Below are 21,741 nucleotides of genomic sequence, written 5' to 3'. Positions count from 1 at the left end.
CTTCCCTAATTTGGTGAAGAAAGAAGGCATTCAAGTTCAAGAAGCACAGAGAGCCCCAAGTAAGAAGAACCCAAACAGACCCACACCAAGACACATAGTAATCAAAATGACAAAAATTAAAGACAAAGAGAGAATCCTAAAAGCAACAAGAGATAAGCAACAGGTTACCTACAAAGGAAACTCCATAAGGCTATCAGCTGACTTCTCAACAAAAACACTACAGGCCAGAAGGGAACAGCATGAGGTAATCAAGGTCATGAAAAACAAGGATCTGAATCCAAGACTACTCTACCCAGCAAGGCTATCATTCAAAATAGAAGGTCAAATAAAGAGCTTCTCAGACAAAAAAAAAAAGGTTAAAGGAATACACTAGCACCAAACCAGCACTGCAAGAAATATCAAAAGGACTGCTATAATTAGCAGGAGAAATAGAAAAAAAATATATACCCACACTAAACAAAAATGGCAATAAATAAATACATATCAATAATCACCTTACATGTAAATGGATTGAATGCTCCGATAAAAAGCCACAGAGTAGCTGATTGGATAAGAAAGCATGACTCATCTATATGTTGCTTACAAGAGACCCACCTCACAACAAAAGACTCATATAGGTTGAAAGTGAAGGGATGGAAAAAAATCTTCCAAGCAAATGGAAAGGGAAAAAAAAGCTGGGGTAGCAATACTCATATCTGATAAAATAGATTTCAAAATGAAGACCATAACTAGAGACAAAGAGGGCCACTACATAATATTGAAAGGATCTATCCAACAGGAAGATATAACCTTGATAAACATATATGCGCCCAATATAGGAGCACCAAAATATGTTAAAAATCTTCTGGAGAACTTCAAAGGAGAAACTGACAGCAATACAATCATAGCAGGGGACTTTAACACCCCCCTGACATCACTGGATAGATCCTCTAGACAAAAAATATTAGCAAGGAAACAGAGACTCTAAATGAAGCACTAGACCAAATGGATTTAATATCTACAGAGAATTACACCCCAAAACTACAGAATTCACATTCTTCTCAAGTGCACATGGGACATTCTCAAAGATAGACCACATGTTAGGACACAAACTAAGTCTCTACAAGTTCAAGAAGATTGAAATCATATCTTCTCAGATCACAATGACATGAAACTAGAAATCAATTGCAACAAGAACATGCAAAAAAATTTGAACACATGGAAGCTAAATAGCATGTTATGAAATAACGAATGTGTCAGTGAGGAGATCAAGGAAGAAATTAATAACTTCCTGGAATCCAATGAAAATGAACACACAACAACAGAAAACCTATGGGATACAGCGAAAGCAGTTCTGAGAGGGAAGTTCATAGCACTATAGACCTACTTCAAGAAGCAAGAAAAATCTCTAATAGACTACCTAATCTCACAACTTAAAGAACTAGAAAGCAAACAAAAAGAAAACCCTAGAGCAAGTAGAAGGAAGGAAATAGTAAATATTGGAGCAGAAATAAATGACATAGAGTCCAAAAAAAAAAACCACAATTCAAAGGATCAATGAAACAAAGAGATGATTTTTCGAAAAGATAAACAAGATTGATGGACCCTTAGCTAGACTCACCAAGAAACAAAGAGAGAGAACCCAAGTACACAAAATCAGACATGAAAGAGGAGAAGTAACAACTGACACCACAGAAATACAAAAGATCGTTAACAACTACTATGAACAATTATATGGCAACAAATTCGACAATCTAAACAAAATGGACAAATTTCTAGAAACACACAGTCTCCCAATACTGGACCAGGAAGAGATAGAAAACTTGAACAGACCAATAACAACAGAAGAAACTGAAGATGTAATCAAGACCCTCCCAGCAAACAAAAGCCCAGGCCCAGATGGCTTCACGGGGGAGTTTTACCGAATATTCAAAAAAGAACTAACACCCATTCTCCTCAAATTATTTCAAAAAATTCAAGAAGAAGGAAGACTTCCAAACTCGTTTTATGAAGCCAGCATAATTCTAATTCCAAAACCAGGAAAAGACATTACAAAGAAGAAAACTACAGGCCAATATCCCTGATGAACATAGACGCCAAAATCCTGAACAAAATACTAGCAAATTGGATCCAGCAACACATCAAAAAAATTATTCACCATGAACAAGTGGGATTCATCCCAGGGATGCAAGGCTGGTACAATATTCGCAAATCAATAAATGTGATACACCACATAAACAAAATGAAGAATAAAAACCACATGATCTTATCAATAGATGCTAAAAAAGCCTTTAACAAAATCCAGCATCCATTTCTGATAAAAACGTGCAGCAGTGTGGGCATAGAGGGATCATATGTAGACACAATAAAGGCCTTATATGAAAGACCTTCAGCCAACATCATACTCAATGGGCAGAAACTAAAAGCATTTCCCTTAAGAACAGGAACAAGACAGGGTTGCCCACTTTCGCCACTCTTATTTAACATAGTACTGGAAGTCTTAGCCATAGCAATCAGACAGGAAGAAAAAATAAAAGGGATCCAAATTGGAAAGGAGGAAGTGAAACTGTCATTATTCGCAGATGACATGATACTATACGTAGAAAACCCCAAAGACTCCATCAAAAATTTACTAGACTTAATAAATGAATTTGGCAAAGTAGCAGGATACAAAATTAATGTCAAGAAATCAATGGCATTCTTATACACCAATGATGAACTCACAGAAAGAGAAACTAAGAAAACAATCCCATTTACCACTGCGGCAAAAAATTAAGATAACTAGGAATAAACTTAACCAAAGAAATAAAAGACCTATTTGCAGAAAACTACAGGTCATTGGAAAAAGAAATAGAAGAAGATATAAAAAAGTAGAAGCACATACCTTGTTCATGGATTAGAAGAATTAACATCATTAAAATATCCATACTACCCAAAGCAATCTATAGATTCAATGCAATCCCCATCAAAATACCAACAACACATTTCACAGAACTAGAATAAATATTTCAAAAGTTCTTAGGGAACCAAAAAAGACCTCAAATAGCCACAGCAATCTTGAAAAAGAACAAAGTTGGAGGGATCACATTATCAGATTTCGGGTTATACTACAAAGCCACTATAATCAAAACATCCTGGTACTGGCACAAGAACAGGCATATAGACCAGTGGAACAGAACAGAGAACCCAGAAATGGACACATGGCAATATGCTCAATTAATATTTGACAAAGGTGGCAAGAGCAGAGAATGGAATAAAGAGAGCCTCTTTAATAAATGGTGTTGGAAAAATTAGACAGCTACATGGAAAAAAAATGAAACTAGACCACAACTTACACCCTACACAAGAATACACTCAAAATGGATAAAAGACTTAAATGTGACTCATGAATCCATAAAAATCCTAGAAGAGACTGTAGGCAACAAAATTTCAGACATCATACACAGCAGAATTTTCACTGATACATCACCTAAGGCAATAGAAACAAAGGAGAAAATGAACACATGGGACTACATCAAACTAAAAAGCTTCTGCACAGCAAAAGAAACAACCACCAAAATGGAAAGGCTACCCACTGTATGGGAGAGCATAATTACCAATGATATATCACATAAGGGGTTAATTTTCAACATATATAGAGTGCTCATACAACTCAACAAAAGGAAGACAAAGAACCCAATTTAAAAATGGGCAGAGGAACTAAATAGATACCTCTCCAAACAGGATATACAAACGGCCAAGAGACATATGAAGAAATGCTCAACATCACTAATCATCAGAGAGATACAAATTAAAACAACAATGAGCTATCAGCTCACACCTGTCAGAATGGCCGCCATCAACAAATCATCAAACAACAAGTGTTGGCGAGGGTGTGGAGAAAAGGGGACTCTAGTACACTGCTGGTAGGAATGCAGACTGGTGCACAGCCACTATGGAAAACAATATGGTGTTACCTCAAAAAATTAAAAATTGAACTTCCATTTGACCCAGTGATCCCACTTCTAAAAATATACCCTAAGAAGCCTGAAACACCAACCAGAAAGAATATATGTACCCCCATGTTTGTAGCAGCACTATTTCCAATAGCTAAGATCTGGAAACAGCCCAAGTGTCCATCAGTAGACGAATGGATAAAAAAGCAGTGGTACATATACACAATGGAGTACTATGCAGCTGTAAGATAGAAAGATCTCTTATCCTTTGAGATGTCATGGAGGGAACTGGAAGGTATTATTCTAAGTGAAACAAGCCAAGCAGAAAAAAACAAATACCACATAATCTCACTTATTTGTGGAATATAATGATCATAGTCTGAGGAATAGGGTAGACCCAGAGACATGGAAGTAGGGTACAGACTGACTATCCCCAGGAGAGGGGGTGGGGGGAAGAGATAAACCACATAACTTATATGCATGTGTGCATGAACAATGGACATGGACAACAAAGCTGGGGAGAGGGCGAGGGGGGGTGAGGGGGGAATCAGTGGGGGGGGGGGAGAGAAACATCTGTAACAAAAATTAATTAATTAAGAAAAAATAAAGAGGATGGTAAAATTACAGGTCTTGAAGTTATCAAGTGACTGAACATAAGTGACACTTTAAAATCACTTGGTGTTGGGAAGACCATCTATTTTTTAATAACCTCCCTTTCCACCATAAATAACATAAAACAAGAAGAACTTGAGTTGCCAAAATTATTATTACATTCTGAAGTAGGAAAGGCACACTATACAAGAACTGAGTGTGCTCACAGCACTTCACTTGGCTCCTGGGATCCCAGAGTATGTGGCTGGCTATCCTTGCCAAGTAAGACAGTTTTAAAATTATTTTTATTTTATTTTAGTTGTAATTGATTTTAGAGAGAGAAATTGAGAAGGAGAGGTAGAAATACCGATGAGAGAGAACCTCTATGGGTCGCCTCCTGCATGCCCCCACGGGGATCAGGCCCACAACCTGGGCATGTGCCCTGACTGGGAATCGAACCAGCAACCTCTTGGTGCATGGGTCAACGCTCAACCACTGAGCCACATCGGCTGGACGTTATTTTTAATTTTGTATTGCTGTATAATAGACAAGGCAGTTTTGAGACTGTGCATTGACTACCTATTTTACTTTGACAGAGATAATCTTCTTGAAAAATAAATCAAGAAAATGGGAGATGAACCCGGCTGGTGTGGCCCAGTGGTTGAGCATCGACCCAGGCACCAAGAGGTCACTGGTTCAATTCCCGGTCAGGGTACATGCCCAGGTTGTGGGCCAAATCCCCAGTAGGGGGACATTCAGGAGGCAGACAATTGATGTTCTCTCTCATCGATGTTTCCACCTCTTCCTCCCTCTCCCTTCCTCTCTCTCTAAAATCAATAAAGAAAAAAAATTTTTTTAAAAGGGAGATGGTTTGAAGTGTGAACAACCTACGGTTACAGTAGGGCCCAGAAGTGGCAGTGACATTTGGGAAGACGAGGCAGGGGACAGGTGAGGATGGAACAGTAAATCGTCGACACAGAGGGGTCTCCAAGAGCTTTACGGCAGAGAAAATGAAGAGCTGGGGGCAGGGGAAGAGAAAGGCGAGGAGGAGATGCAGAGAATCTAGAAAGAACAGCAGCTCAGAAGGCATTGGCCGAAGGGTCTGAGGAGTGAGCAGTAAACAGCGCCGCAGGCCAGGGAGACTAAGGAAGATGATTCATGAGAAACGTCTCCTGGAACACAGGCCGGGCTCCCTGGCTGGGTGTTTAAGATGTCAGCTGCAGGGAGACCTGGTGGCGAGGGAATCGGCTGATCTCACCAGATGAAGGCACGTAGAAAAGACCAATGAGCATCAGGAGTTAAGGTCCTGAAATTTCACAAAACCCAACCCTGACTACACTTGGGAGTGTCAGACCACACCCTGTTCTTACAGAAGACGCAGGTGGAAAAATAAGATGACTCACCGTAGAGTGACAACACATGGTTCTTCTCCAACACGAGGGTGCTGGTCTGGCTCACATTTACACCCACTTACCGAAGACCCTGGCCACGAATCCCAGGGGGAACTGCGAGGCAAACACGGTGAGGAACCAGGGGGCGGCGTAGAGGCTGGGGCCGATCTCGTGCTCCTCCAGGTGGTTGTACAGGTCTCGGTGGTAGTCATGGAGCAGCCGTGAGAGCTGGTACATCTGGATCTGCAGGGAACACGGTCAGCACTCACTACGCGTGTGCAGCGGCTCGCCCCGCTCACAGGGCAGAGGGGTGCCTAGAATCTGAAACAGTCTATTTGGCTCAGATGTCTTTTGACCTCAGCTTCCCATTTCTCCAACAAGAGCTTCCTGGTGTCTGCAGAATGCAAGGCCCTGGCTAGTGCAGGCCCAGGACACTAATGTTGGGTCTCCGTCCACTTCCTTTCTTCTTACTGTCCCCTCGTGCCCTTGGCTGAGAGAATCTAAACTTCCATCTTGTGGAAACACTTCATAAATTCTGTTACAAATGCACATTCCTAGCAAACTCAAGCCCCGGGGAATCCGAAATAAATGCTAAGGTCAAGTGAGTGTGCATGATGGTTCCGTGGGAGGATTCTGTTGTATCTGTTCAGTCGGTAGGTTCCCCCTGGACCCCCAAACCGCTCAAGAGCAAGCTAAGTGGGATTTCTGTAGGTTTATAACACACGAAGTAGATCCTGGGCAAGTTCAAATAAGAAGTGTTTATCTCAAGACGAAGAAAACACTTTTCCAACTAAAGTTGAACTTAGGCTTCTCTCTCCAGAGTGTGACAGGTCCTGGCAGGAAGCCCCACAATGAGTCCCTGGCTCAGCCCAGAGTCCAGAAGTCGGTGGCCCGAGCCCAAAGGAACGATGACCCAGAAAGGGTTAGCTCCCCACCGAGACACGACAAGCTGGCTGTGTACTGTCCAAACTGGAAAAAGGTGTTTGCAGGGCTGAGACAACACTCTTAAGTACCAACTGTAGCTTTTTCTTTTTTGTGTTTAAAAGAATCTAGTCACCAGGGTCACAAGCCCAAAGCGTGAGAACGCTGCCCTCGGACGGCAGGTACAGCTATCTACGTCAAGCCTTACAGAGGGAACGCAGGAGGGACCCGACTGTGCGGAAAGTGTTATGTGGGCCCAACTCTTCCAGGGAGTGGAATGGTTTCCTTTGATGAGATTGACATCCCTGGGGCGCATATTCACAAATGGAGGGGAACTGGGTGTTCGACCATACAATCTGCTGTTCTGAGAGTCTTAGAGCTGATGTATCCTTTCCAAGGATACTTTCCGGGGACCTGAAACCACAGTAGTTCCTTGATAAGTGAACACATAAACACGTGCTCCAAAATTTAGGAAGATTCCCCAACAGGACCCAGTGTCCTCCTACTTCCAAGGTGGCAGTATCGGCACTTGGCACTTGAAACACACTGCTGTCTGCTCTTCTTTTGATAGGCTCTCCCTCCTGTCACTCACTCATTCAACAACTACTGACTGGGTGTCTACTTCATTCCAGGGACTGTTGCTCTAGAAACTACGGACGCAGCTCCAAGATAGGCATGATCCCTCCCTTTTCATGATATTGTCCAAGGAGAGTCAGAAAATAAACAGATGAGTGAATAAGGTCATTTCAGGCAGCGAGAGTGCGATGCAGAAGAAATGAGACAGGACAGTGTGATACAGTGTGCCTGGGGTGGACGTGAGGGGACGCGGTGGTCAGGAAGAGCGTCTCCCGGGATGCGATATTTGAGCTGAGCCTGGATGAGAAGGGGTCGGGGTGGTGGGGTCCCTGGCACAGGAAGTAGCCAACACAGTGGGAGGTCGGAATTAGACCATCTGAAGATGCTTTGATGAGGAATAAGAGGGAAGGTCCTGGACTCAGACAGGCAGGCTGTGTGACCTGGTCCAATTCTGCAGCCCTTCTGAGCCTCGTTTGCCCGCCCAGAAACAGCCGCAAGATGAGTGCCTGCGGAACACTTGGTGTCATGCCCAGCAGTCCGAGCTCGGCGAAGGCCGCTGTGACCCTGCTGATTGATGGTGGGACGCTCCTCAGTGCAGGAACAGTCAAAAACAGTGTGATAACTGTGTGTGGTGCCAGGTGGGTACTGGAAACATTGGGTGAACACGTGGTCAAGTATATACATCTCTAACCGCTATGATGAACACCTGAAACTAATACAAACTAATATTGAATATAAACTGTAATTAAAAAGTAAAATTTAAAAAAAAAGAAGGAAAGCAAGCAAGCAAGCAAAGGCTCCTTAGCTGGACCCAGAAAGGAATCATAAACATTGTGTTTTTTGTCTCCATCGGAGACATAAGGAAGGTTCTACCTGTAAAATAATCATGTCCGGCCGGTACTGTTTCCGCAGGCCCCTGTCAAACATCAGAAACTTGAGCATGTGGAACGCCTCCTCCTCTCCCATGTGAAGCAGCAAAATGCCTGCCACGAAGCTGAGGCCTTGGCAGTACCCCACCTCCTGGTCCAGGAGCGAGTAGGCCTTGAGGATGTTGTACAGCGACAGCTGCCCCGCTCCGAGCTGGGCCGAGAAGTACGGGTGTGTTGGAAAGGTCCGCCCTGGGAAGACAAGACACAGCAGCTGTAATTCCGAAGAAACCCAATGGGCTTCAGGTTCAAGTAACGGTCTGCAGAAGCTGGATGGCCTAGTCAGCTCCGTGATCAAGGACATCTGTTCTCGGAACAATGTTTGTAATTAACACCTCGGCGAGTGGTCATGCTGTTGCGAGGCGAAAGAAACGAGAACCACCCTAGGTCCTACAGGTACCTGGATTTCGATCTGAAACAAAAAGACAACAGTTGGTCCTCTAAACAGAGGAGCAGACAGCTGTGGTTCTTTAAAAAGAATTTTTTTTTAATCGACACCTGAGGATACCCTGCACCACCCCAACCGGGCCTGGGGACAAACTGCAGCACGTGTCCTTGGCCAGAATCGAACCCGGGACTCTTTGGTCCGAGGGCCGACGCTCTAGCCGCTGAGCCGAACTGGCCAGGGCTGGCTGTGCTTCTTCAGGAGCGCCCTGCCCAGCATCGGCATCCTGTGAAGGCGGCAAAGGCCCGGCCGCAGCCAGCCCGCCGGCCTCCCTCAGGCTGCCCGCACTGGGCCTGCAAATGCCCCCGCCACACGCATTCTTTCCGTGCTTTTAAACCACGGGCCGCACGCTGAAATGCACTGAGGAGCGGGAGGTGTTTTCTTTTACATAGAACAGTTACCTTCCTTCTGGAAAGAGGTTAAAAAAAGAAGTTCTCGACATCCTGATTATTTACACAAAACGCTGGTATTCAGAAAAGGTTTAAAGACTTCTTTTGTCCAGGAGGCTCTTGAGGCTGGTCCCTGCCAAACCCTCTTGGCCCTCTCCTGGAATGTGACCCACGACGGGGAAGTGCGCCCCCAGGGGGCAGAGAAGCAGGCTCGGCCAGGGCCCAGTGGGCCAGGAGAGCATCAGGCCTCGTCTGGTCAGCACAGGCAGGAGGCGCATCTAGGCCGCAAGCTCACTGCTGGGCTTAGTTGTTCGGCCCAGCAAAAGGAAGGGGACACACTCCTGTTCTTCCTCAGCTTCGTGAGAAAGCATCTGTCAATCCAGAGCGGTTTATCTGAACTTAAGAGTCTGGCAACAGTCCCCTAACTACCTTCCTGATTTCTTGTCCTCTATTCATTTCTTGCCTGATCTACCTCTTCTCCCAACAAATGTTCCCCAACACACCTCTTACGTGTCATCCCACTGGGAGAGCAATCACAGCTCCCTAGTGGAGCTGTGCACACGCACCCCCTCCCCCACCCTCCCAGCTGCACCCTCTACTCCAGGGTTCGCCCAGGAACTGTGAACCCCTCCAGGCTGCAGGCAGGGCTGCCAAGTGTGCGAGGGTGCAGGTACGCCTACATCTCCCCAGTCCAGAGCAGCACTGCAACTACCTGCAATGCAAGCCACTTACAGCATTCACATTTTCTAGCGGCCACATGAAAAAGTAACCAGTGAAATTAATTTTAATGAGACATCCTGTTTAACCCAACACATACAACAAACATATTGTCATTTTCAACATGGAATCAATATACAAATCACTGAGACATTTTGCATTTTCCTTTCACACTAAGCCTTTGACACCCAGTGTGTTCTTCGCTGACAGCCCATCTCTGTTTTGACCAGCGCATCTCAGTGCTCAACAGCCACGCAGCTTCGCACGGACAGCACGCCCATGCTGCTGTCTGCAGGTTCCCAAAGGGACTGGGAGCGCACAGTAAGCCGTTCTCTCCATCACCCCACCAGCCTCCGGCGATGGAGCACTCCCCTCCCCCACGCCCTCTGGGTCTCAAATTGGTGCAGGTGGTAGAGCACACGGGGCTCCTGTGCACCCGTGGAGGTTCAATTGCATCAGGAGAGGTTCAATTGGTTTTGAACTGAATCCTTCAATATCATCATTTCTGCTCCTCAGACACCCCCTTATGTTGACACCGCACCACACAGAAACAAGAGCTCACCCAATCGGCCTGCTTGTGGAGTGGACACTCCTCATGTAACAAGGCTCCTAAGAGGATGGGCCTGGCCGCTGGGAGAGCACCGTATGCCAACCTGGCCACTCCACAGTTGTCAGAGGTGGGCGGGGCCTTCACGGCGTGCTTCCTGTCAGTCACCTGGGCTGTGTGCTCAGAAGGTTCTCGGGCTGGGTTTCACGCTCTGTCGCCATCCTGAAATTCTTGATTTAACGATGGGCTCTGCATTTTCACTTTCCAACAGGCCTGCAAGTTCCCCCCGTCTGGGGGAGGGGGCTCCCTAGGTAGCCTCCAGGGGCGGCTACATCCACCTTTCCCGCTGCCTTGCTCCCAAGCAGGTTGTTGTGTGAAAGCAAACCTTAGGCCAAGTTCTGCCACACGCACGATCTTAATTAGCCAGCTGACACGGAAAAGGAGCCACGTGTGTGCGTCTCATGCTCGGTCCTAAGGCCCCAGCAAGCACCTCTTCGAAGGGCTCAGTCAGAAGGGCTCTGTGGCAGTCGGACGGCACAGCCAGGCCACCAACGGCCAGGCCATGCCGATGCTCCGAACCACTAGAACCCGTGCCTCCTACGGGGCGTGGAATGCATGGGGTGCTCCAGAGGTGTCTGCTGAACCTCCACTGAGTGACACGGGGGATGACTGAGAAGGAAGAGCCCTTCTACACCCAGATCATCTTTAGGAAGCATCTGGCGAGTCCAGTGCCGTTGGGATTGGCTCTTGCTGGCCCTGTGTGCATCTCTGCTCGAGTCCGCCTTCAGTGAAATCACGCTGGTAGCTTGAAGTTAGCCACGGTGGGAGTATCTACACCGTGGAAAGCTGCAGATGCTAACACCAGGGCTTCGTCCAAGGGGCTTGGGGGAGCCGGCTGGCAGGATGTAGGAAGGTTCCAGACCTCTGTGAAAGGAATGCAGTCACACCCCACCTGACTCCTTCATCACCCACATTTAGGTACATCACTCCGAGGTCAAAGAGCATCCTCAGGAGGATCAAATGAATATTTCATGACGTGGTCTTCATACTGAGACAAAGGCAGACCAGGAATAACAGGTGTAGCCATTGGTGCAAGGATTTACAGTCAGCTCTCGCTTACCCCCATTAATCAGTTCCAGACTCTGCCACGATGAATGAATTTCCGCGAGGAGGATTCTTTATTTGCACACAGTCGCCCCTCGCCGCTTCACTCTATCGCGGCGATAGACTCCTAAGCTGCAGTTGCCCACGTGACCTCCGAAAACCTAAGTCCCCAACTCGCAGACAGGTGTGCTGCATGAGGAGCCTGCTGCATGAAAGGGTCTGGGGGCCCTTCTGTCTTTGCCACCAATGCTTTTCAGTTTCTCACAGGGGACTTCGACCAAAGACGAGAGAAAGTGCCCGCCACCAGCACCCACCTGCTGCTAAGGAGCAGTCCCCGTCCCCCCCGCAGCACAAAGCACTCGGCTCTCCGAGGCCGGGCCAAGTGAGCGGACCACCGCGTGGGGAGAAGGCAGCACCCTGCCCGCTGTACTGGTCATTAGACACCTCGGCACAGCTTCCTTTCAGCAGCGCTTCTCCTCTCGCGCGGCTTCTCAGAAAGCGAGGAGAAACTTTCCTTTATGACACGTGGACTGGAGCTCCTTCTCTTCCGGACTCCAGGCATCTTTCACACCTTTGGCTAAAACAGTTAAGTGGAAGGAGAAATCAACGCAACAGCTCGCATGCTCGACTCTTGACCTGAGTGTGTCTTTGGATCTGTGCTTTGCCTCGTACTGTTTAGGGGTCTCGGACAGAGGGTCTCTAGAAGTCCATCCAAAAATGCTGCTTCTGGTCACCAAAGGACTCGCCAGACCCCTGCAGGGGGCATACACTCTGCCCCCACTTTCCTGACCGACATGGGGGGGGATCAGGAGCAGGCCCTCTCTCTGCTGTCTGACTGCGCGGTGTTCCCACATTTCTGGACCTGTTCCAGGGCTGTCCCAGCTAAGTCCCTCCTGCCACGGGAGAGGCCGGACAGCGGCCCTAGGGGAGCGACGACCGCTGGAAGATGCCCAGGCTGGGATGCCAGAGTGAGGAGCAGCTGAGGTGGCAGGCGGTGGGGGCTGAAGTGGAGCCTGAGGGGTGTCCAGCTGGTGGCTCAGCTTCACCAGCAGCCTTCAGCGTGGCCACAACTAGAGCAGAAGGTCCAGCTAGAAGGCAGCGTGCTTGAGTCACGTGGCCCCTGAGGATGGCGAGCCAGAGAAGAGAGGGGTGCACAAATGGACGTAGCAGAAAGCAGGCCTAATGGGTGGGGCAGGTCCTTGAACTGAGGCCTCGAGAATCATCTGCTGAGTAACAGCTGCTAAGCCCTGGGACTAGCCATTTTCCCCAGGCCAAGTGTGGTCAACTCTGAAGGAGCATTATGCCGGTGAACTGTGGGAGGGGAAGCTGTGCTGGTATGGAATGGTCAGAGCAAGAAAGACAGAAGCAATACACTGTCCTGGAAGGGGCATGATAGGGAGACTAAGGAGACCTAGGTTCTAGAACTTTCTGGCACTCTGTAGCTTGTAACTTGGGCAAAAGACTCGATTTCTCTGGGCCTCATTCGTCACCTTTAAAGTGGAATAACATGTGCCCACATTTATACGGCGGGCCTCTGGGCAGGGGAGGCCACCCCGGGTGTGGCCCAGGAGTGGCCCCCAGGCCTGTGCTGAGCTGGCATCTCCCTGCCCCTCTGCAGAAAGTGACGCATCTGCGGGACAGGGGCCGGGCGGCCATGGAGGGACGAGAGGAGAGCTGACAGAAGAGAACATCTGAATCTAGGGAGGGAAGCATGTCCCCTTGTCCTCCCCCGATCTGGGGAGAGGAGGGCAGCCTCCCTTTCGGCCTCCTGCTCTGAATTTATTTTTCACTTCATTTCACATGATAACATGATGTCATTTTTTCTGTTACTCATCACATTAGCAAGCTGAGCTGTTGCCAATTCACAAAACCACTTTGCTCGGGGTCAGTGGGCCAAATGGGCGCCAGCCCCACTTCGTCCCCAAGGTGTAATCACGGCCTGTCAGCAACCCCCTTTACCCAGCCAGCCATCTGCCTGGGGCTCAGAGCGCCCTCACCGCACAGGCCGGAGTTCAGGCTGCCAGCTCCCCATTTGGCCTGTCTGCGCCTCGATGTCCTTGTTTCTATCTCAGGGCTGTTGGGAGGGCCACGTGAGCTTGAGGTGCCAGCAAAGTGCCTCACCTTACACCTCAAGACTCGTTGGGCATGTGCTATGTGACCGGCTCGGGAGCTGGGGCAGGTGGTGGCACGGCCCTGTCCAGCCCACAGAAGCTGCATCGCATGGGAGGGCGGCGCTGGGCACACAAGGGGACCCCACCTCTCTGCGCCTCCCAGTTCTCCCTCTAAACAGGGCTAATCCTGTCTGAAGATTGCAGAAAGTAGTGTAAGGTAAAGGTGAGTATGAGCTTTAAATAGCAATGGTAATTGTGATGCTAGTAAATGTGGTAAGTATTCATGGGGGCGGGGGATACGGGGTGGGAGAGAGGGCTCAACAGAGGCCTCTGATCCAGTGGAAGGTGGGAGGAGCGCCGCAGCCAGGGCCAGCTGCTCAGAGAGGACATCTGAGCTTAGACCAAGAGCACCATTTGTGAAACTGACCCTTACGGCTTGCTGTGCGGCTGGATCCTGCCTGATCTAGCTCCCCCATCAAATGACTAGGAATGTCCTCCCCTCCTGGCTGCTGCAGGGACCCAAAGAGCCAGGCCACTCCCAGGCCCAAAGCTCCAGCAAGTCCCACTGGCAGCAGCAACAGCCAGGATGAATATTCCGGAAGCAGGGCCACAAGCTCTGCGAGCAGCAGGGCCAGGTTCCTGCAGCCTTCACACGGGCCAGGGGGCTCCCAGGAGCCCTGCCGCCAGTGGGGACGGAGGCCCCTCAGGGAGGCGGCAGGCAGGCCAGGGTGCACCCGCCTCCACCCCGGGAGGCTGCGAGCCGGCAGAAGGCTCTTCTGTGCATCCTGCTTCCACCCTAATCACACGAGTTCATCACCGTGACAATGGCACGTGTCCAATACACGGTTCCCATCTCAGCGTGTACAGAACTATTCCAGAGGCAAGTACCTACCCTTTTCCAAAATACAACTGCCCCAGGCGCACACAATCTGCTCTCTCCAATTTCTCTAATAAACCCTGTTTGAAAGCAGCGCAGGACTGGGAGTGGCTCCCGCAATGAAACGAGGCCTGGGTCCTGACACTCTGTCTCCAGGACGCTCCTTCCGGTCGACTGTGCAATTTCCTATCAACGTCTGAGTTACTGACCTGAACCACGGTCACGAGCGGAGCGCGTGTGGCTGCCACCCCACGTGGAGCAGTGAGCAGCTGCCCGGTGAAGGGAGAGTTTTATGTGTACTTGGCGAAGCCATTTGTGATTACTCCAGGGCTCTTTTAATTGAAAGGCTCAGCCGCCAATTCTGATTGCTGGACCTAAAGGCAGATCATTAAATAACTCGGACAGGCTCCCCAGATTTTTCAAGTGAGCAAACCTCCATCTCCACGTCGGATCGATCTGCAGACTTACCGAGGTCGATGAGAATGGCGTGCTGCTGGGAGGTGAGCTGTTTCAGGAGCTCTTTGTACGGCGTGTCCTTGGGCTGCTGTTTACTGGGAAGCTGGTGTTTAAGGTGGTATTGTTCAGCTAGGAATTTCCAGATCTCTCCCCGGTGATGACGTGGCACACCTTTGGGGTGGGGTGGGGGGGTAGGGTGGAAAATACAGAGAGAGACTTTATGCACAGAACGCAACTTAGTAATAAAAAAGAGTTGTTTTATTCCATTGATCTGGAGTCTTGCTCCACCATGGATTAGCAGCATAGGAATCTGCCGGGGTAAACTGAATGCTATCAGCTCCTGTCCGGTGCCGGCTGCGTGTCCTGGGAAAGGACCAGGCATGCCTCTCACCACGCACAACGTCATCGCACTGAAGGGGAGCAATCAAAGTGAGGCGAGACAAAGGGGGTCAAGATTTCACAGAGTCTTTCACTTGTGTGAGGAATAGAGTGTGGGGAAGGAACAGAGAAGACAAGTCAGAGGAAGGGAACTGAGAGTGTCTCTGTCCCCTGGGGCCCAGGGCCCACGTGGGGCGGGAGCAGGGGTCAGGCTGGCCGGGTTCGATTAGACAGAGGACAGAGTCTATGTAAAAGGTTCAGCATACAGGCAGACTCATGGTGCTAGGTGCTATTTATTTTATTCTATTTTTATGGATTGATAAAAAGTATGAACAGTCTGTACCTTCTCTGGGACTCCATTTCTCCCTGTGTGGTGCATGGGGCTGACCCGGTGTGTACGTGCAGTTGGGGTCCCCAGGGCCTGACAACTGCCAGGAAAGCTGGCACTTGGAGTTTTCGGGAAGGATTTGCCTGAGTACAGCGGCCCTCACCTCCACCCGCGACCAGCAGAGACCCCGAAATGCCAGCCGATCTACAGAACAGTTACATACTTACGACCCCGTATGGTTCTGCAGCCCCCAGGCACACAAGCTCATCCATCAAGTCAGACCCATGCAGAGACGCCCACAATGCATTTAGGCAGAACACACAAGCTCAAACAGCTGGAGATTGCACACTTATCTGCAGAACACATGTGCTCACATTTGCCCATCTGCATACACCCCCGGGCCTGTACACCAACAGGGGACCCAGCCCCAAGGGGGCGCTACCAATTCACTCATGTCACACACACAGGCCCAGACACTCCTATGCACTCCCCCAGGAGTACAAACACACACGTGTCCAGGCAGACAGGCTCTTGCCAATGACACCTTTTTCCTGCTCAGGAACTGGGGACTGACTCACCACTCCCCAGAGCCCACACTGGAGCCCTGGGGGGGGGGGGGAGGTTTCCTATGAACTGCTGGCATAGCCAGGCCAGAGTGAGGGGCTGACTCCGGACCCAGAGCGGGTGGCGCTGCGGCTGTGCTCGGGCTGGCCCTGCCAACTTGCTCACCCACAGAGCCCCCGGGAAGCCTGCTGGGACCCAGGGTTAGGCAGCCCGTCGGGGGAGGCACCTCCTGCTGGGGAAAGGGGCAGTGGAAGTCCTGCCTCAGCCATGCTGAGGCTCCAGGTAAGTCCCTTTCCTCTGGATCTCACTTCCTGCATCTTGGCAAATGTGCAGGTGGATCCAGTGACCTGATTCTCCAACTTCAATGGCTCGAATACTCAGCCCAGAGGGGCCTTGGCAGGCTGATGTGCATTTTAACAACCTCCCCAGATGATCCAGAGGGCTCAGCAACCACTTTGAGAAACCCTAGCAGGGTTCTCAACCTTCCTAATGCCGTGACCCTTTAATACAGTTCCTCATGTTGTGGCAACCCCCAACCATAAAATTATTTTCGTTGCTACTTCATAACTGTAATTTTGCTACTGTTGTCTTAGGCGACCCCTATGAAAGGGTCGTTTGACCTCCGAAGGGGTGGTGGCACACAGGTTGAGGACCTCTGCTGCACTTCGCTGGGTAGCTCTGGGGAGCCATGGAATGTAGTTGAGCTGGGGAGGGAACAGCCCAACCAAAGCTGAGATTCCAGACTCTTGATGCGACACCTCTGTGCAAAGTGGGCTGCAGGAAGGGCCAAAGGCCGGACGGGGCCCCGTCGGCATAAGCTTGCCGGCTGGGCGCTCCGAGGAGACCCGAAAAGGAGTGAAATCATCCAAGAGACTTTGCCCAGTGATTCCATAGGACTGATCTGAACACGCAAAGTCAAAGTCATAAAAAATGTCTACATGTAAGAAAAGTTCTCTTAAAGTCAATGATGTTATTTAGGGCAAACCTCATTAGAAAAAAGTGACGGTGTTCCAAATTCAAATTTCTTCGGTTTTCACAATTCAGAATTCTGTCCCCGGGCTCCAGGGCAGCAACGGGAGGGAAAGAACACTACGGAACACCACGACGACCCTCATCCCGGACGGAGTTCCCAAGAGGAACGAGCTCCGGATAAGGGGCTGCCCTTCCAGAGAGAACGGTGCAGCCTCACGCAGTCCCCTGCCCCTCGGGGAGCCCCCAGGAAGACGGGGTTCTGTTTCCCACTGGCCATTCCCGAGAGAAGTTTCTCCTCTGGCAGCAGCAGCCCACTTCCTGCGAGTCCCCGTACTGTCCCCACTCTGAGCACTTCGTCATCCTCACAACCTGCTGGGGGAACATCATCCTCCCGGTATCCTTGCCGAGGTCACCCGGCTGGTTAGTGGCAGAGGAGAGGACTGCCGCTTTCGACCCATGTCCTCCCTGTCGCAGCGGTCAGACACGCTGCCGCTCACAGGCGTACTAGAGAAAAAATATTTCATGTTTCATTTGTGGATTTGGACCAGATAGCAATCTGTTGCCTGGTCCGCAAGGAACCATTTTGAAACAAATACGCACAGTCATCTCTTGGAAATACATAAGGTGTAGAAACTAATTTGCCCGTGGGAGAAGTATTGGGCTGCTCTTAACTGTGACCACATCCTACACCTCTCTGAATGTTTATCTCCGTGTTACCCAATGACCCACCCAGTGGGTTGAATGGTGGCCTCCAAAAAGATAGGTCTACATCCGAATCCCCAGAACATGTGAATGTTAACTTATTGGGCAAAAGGGTCTTCGTAGATGGAATGAAGATCTTGAAATGACATCATTACCTGGATTACCCAGGTGGGCCCACTATCCAAGGACACATGGCTTCCTAAGAGACACACAGAGGAGACCAGAGGAGGACACCATGTGACCGCAGAGGCGGAGCCTGGAACCACACAGCCCGAGTCCAGGAAGGCTGGCAGCCACCAGATGTAGCCCTGACACCTGACTTCAGACTCCAGCCTCCAGAATGCGCTAGAATAAATTGTCACCAATTTTGTGACAATTTGTTATGGCAGCAACAGAAGACAAATACCCCCGGATATCTCCCTTTTTATATTATTCTATTGCTTCTCCCCCTCTCTACTGTTCCCGCTCAGAGACAGATCTTAGGTATTCGTGTACATACATATGCTAGCCTTTAGTACTTCAAACCATATTGTAAATAAATGCAGCCTGAAAAACAGCATGTTCAGTGATTTATAGTGGGGCTTTTCACAAAATATTTTTTTCAAACTGGGAAATTTTCCCAGTTACGAGATGAACAATTTCCTCTTATTACTAAATTATTCCCACTAACCTTATCAGACCTTTCTTTTTTTTTGGAGGAAAAAAACCCACTGGCTGTGTCACTGGACAGTACCACATATTCTGATATTTAAGAGGTAGCTTAGATGCGTAATTTAAAAACAAAGGATCATGCAGTGTGTTTACTAAGAACGACCTGGAATAACCTTCCCCGTGCTCGGTTCTGCTTCCACTCCTAGCTCGGGAGAGGAACTGGGCGGGGTCTACCCAGGACCTGGAAGCAGGACTTTGGGTGGGCAGGCAGCCAACCCCCACCCAAATGTAAATACCCTTTTCATTTTTCTGACTTTAAAAGTAATACATGCTCACTATTTCAATAAAAACTTCTGAAAAGGCAAAAGGCATAAAGAAGAAAATGAAAAATTACCCATAACCAGAGTGAATATATAAATCACCATCCAAAGCAAGATGCTTTTGAAAGCAAAGGGGAGGAAGGATACTAATTATTTCACTGGAACAGGCTGCAAACCAGGGCTACGCCAGGCACAACAGATGTGTGGCCATCCTGCTTGCTGCGCGGGCATCTTCGAACACGTCATGATGTTTTTCTACAGAGACACACAACTGTTCACGAGACCACGCTGTGCTTTTTTCTTCCATTTAGCAACTCATCTTTTGCATTAATATAAATCTACTGTGTCCTTTTCAGGGACATGGGTGGGGCCACAGGGTTGGGGATTTGGGTTGTTTTCTTTTATGGCTATTCCTGCCACAATGAGCATTCTTTCCCATCGCAGAACATTGTTGCCTGGTTAATATCTAGGTCTCTATTTCTGCCATTGCTGGGTCAAAGGTCAGCAGAGCCTGCCTCTGGCCCCTACTGCCAACCACTCAGGTAGCCTCTCTGCAAGCACACTCCAACTTATACAATTCTACTTAACATCTTTTAATCGTTAAACCAATGAGATCATGTAAATATATCATTAAATAAAAGACACCTTTTAAACCCAAGCTAAACTTGGGAATGTTTAAAATTACACAGAACTATTCTTCTTTCTCCAAACTGACATCCTAATCCTGCTACGCCGATTCAGTTTTAACATGGAAAGTTCATAAATCCCTTAACTCCCATCACTTAGGGGCCTCTTACACATACAGGGACCGTCTTTTTTCAAGGGCTTGGACATGACTTGGCCTCTACCTGGAGGCCAAAGGTGTGGTTCTGATTTAATCTCTCTCTCTCTCTCTTTTTTATTCTGAGCTACAAGACAGACTGTGGCCATTTGTTTGGAGTTGTTACATCCTGTGTGTTGAAACCAGCTGAATAATTGACAAAGCCTTTTGCAGTTAGAGATACTGAGTTCCTGCCACGGAAAGTGATGTGGCAATGACGGGAATGCGCGAGGAAACTGCAGGTCAGCCTCAGCTCACCTCCATCTGCCAACTGTTCAACCACCTGTCCTTAACTCCACTGCAGGTTCCAGGTGCCTAGAGCAGTTCTATTAGCCCCCTCTAAAATGCATGATGAAAACCAATATGTCCAGGTGTCAGGCTTCTAAGCAAGTCAAACATCTGGAACAGCTGTCACAGACCCTGATGATTTACCTTTTGCAGAAGCAAAGCCACCTGAAGACCAGCATGTAGTCAACAGTAAAGAGGGAAAGAGTGAACTCCCTCTTTTCTCTGCTTTCTCCTTTTTCAAAACAGCACGCTGGGGCCCTGTGGTGCAATGGCAAGCCTCCAGCAGTCACTATGGGTGCAGACTGTGAGAACTGGAAGAGAGCTCTGAGAGCCTCCCATTCTAGCAGCCAGGAGGCCAGAGCCCAGAAAGGTGAGGACACCTGCCAAAGATCACACAGGGAGCCCTGGCCCATCTGCAACCTGTGTCCTCAACACCTGCCATATTTCTGGTCTCAGAAGAGAGTGCTGCTGAGGCTCAGTTCAACCACAGGCAGGGCCTTGCAGTGTGGAACTAGGGTGCGAGACCAGCTCCCTAGCCATTGCTCAACTGCTCCAAGTTTCCTTATCCACAGAGGGGGGAAGTCATAACTGTGGCGATAACTAATGCATTACTAAAATTGATGCTGTCGAAACCCAGATAAAGGTTAGGTAATGCCCAATTGACTACAGAACAAAACTGCTTGCTCCATTTACTCTTAGAGATAAATGACGTGTAACTTCTTCCATGGAACAGCTAATAAAGTCAGAAGAAAACTGTAAGATTTATATATATTTGTGACTCTTTCTAAACACTTGGCCATTTGTGGCTAGACTGGCCAGAACTCAGGAGTACTGGAATTAGACTAGACTCAGAAAGCTCCGGCCCTTGCAGCTGACACTCGCACACATTTTAAAAGAAATGGCAGTTTCACTTCGATGACTAATCATCATCGAAGTTAAGCTCTAACACGGTGCTCCTCCAACTCTCTGTGATGAAGGACCAGTTATTCCTTTTAAAAATCTCCAATCCATAGTATACTAATAATTTTATAAAATACAGTAACAAATGAATAAAGAGAATAAAAAAGGACTGACAAAAGTCCACAAGTTTTGTATTAAGATCTGTCAGATGGCTGGGACCATTTCTAAATGCTTAGTCTCAAGTTCTCTACTCCTCTTGGGCCAGTAACAGTTCGGACTGGTGCACAGGCAGCAGATCACATTGAAAAGAGCCGCAAAACTACCCTTTCCAGGGCCTTTGGGTGGAGTGGACACATGCAGTGTGCTCCTGGGTCTCAGCTCATTTATTCCTCGCAACCACCACTCATCACCACGTTACACACGTGGCAAGTGGAGCTCAGAGAGGTTCAGTCATTTGCCTAAGATCACACTGCAGATTGGTAGGGCTGGGATCTGAATCTGAGATGACCTGTCTAAAGTCTGTGCCCAACACTCTACATTGTCTCCTGAGAGCACTCAGAGAAGCCACACAATGAGTTCTCAGCTTACTATTTAACTCCGAATGTATCATCATATCGTCACTCAGTTTGTAGGCAACTAAGTCCTTGGGTTTTCCTCTCTTCTTCCTGTTTCCTGCGCATTTTAATGGGTTTACTTAAGAGGAATCATGAACAGTGATGAAAGTCACATCAATTAACTAATATCTGGAGACAGATTAATTAAAGAATGATAAATGGGGGAGAGGGGCCCACTGAAATTGGACTTAAACATTTTTTTTTTAAATTTCATACTTCTCCCCTACCATCAGGGAGGG

The 21,741-nt window shown here is 48.5% G+C and overlaps 1 protein-coding gene across 3 annotated transcripts in view; it reads right to left on the bottom strand.

Annotated features, from left to right (window-relative positions):
- The window catches only part of TBC1D1 (TBC1 domain family member 1), a 224,504-nt gene that overhangs the window by 18,557 nt on the left and 184,206 nt on the right, over positions 1-21,741 (bottom strand). For all 3 annotated transcript variants that reach the window (XM_036263997.1, XM_036263982.1, XM_036263989.1), the window contains 3 exons: positions 14,978-15,136; positions 8,267-8,511; positions 5,980-6,139 (listed from right to left, as the gene is read on the bottom strand). In XM_036263997.1, the coding sequence (XP_036119890.1) occupies positions 5,980-6,139; positions 8,267-8,511; positions 14,978-15,136 (564 nt within the window). The remainder of the gene's footprint in view (positions 1-5,979; positions 6,140-8,266; positions 8,512-14,977; positions 15,137-21,741) is intronic.

This window comes from Molossus molossus, unplaced genomic scaffold (assembly GCF_014108415.1).
Source record: "Molossus molossus isolate mMolMol1 unplaced genomic scaffold, mMolMol1.p scaffold_m16_p_1, whole genome shotgun sequence".
Taxonomy (NCBI): domain Eukaryota; kingdom Metazoa; phylum Chordata; class Mammalia; order Chiroptera; family Molossidae; genus Molossus; species Molossus molossus.
Note: the sequence above shows the minus strand (reverse complement) of the source record. Positions and strands in the feature narration are given on the sequence as shown.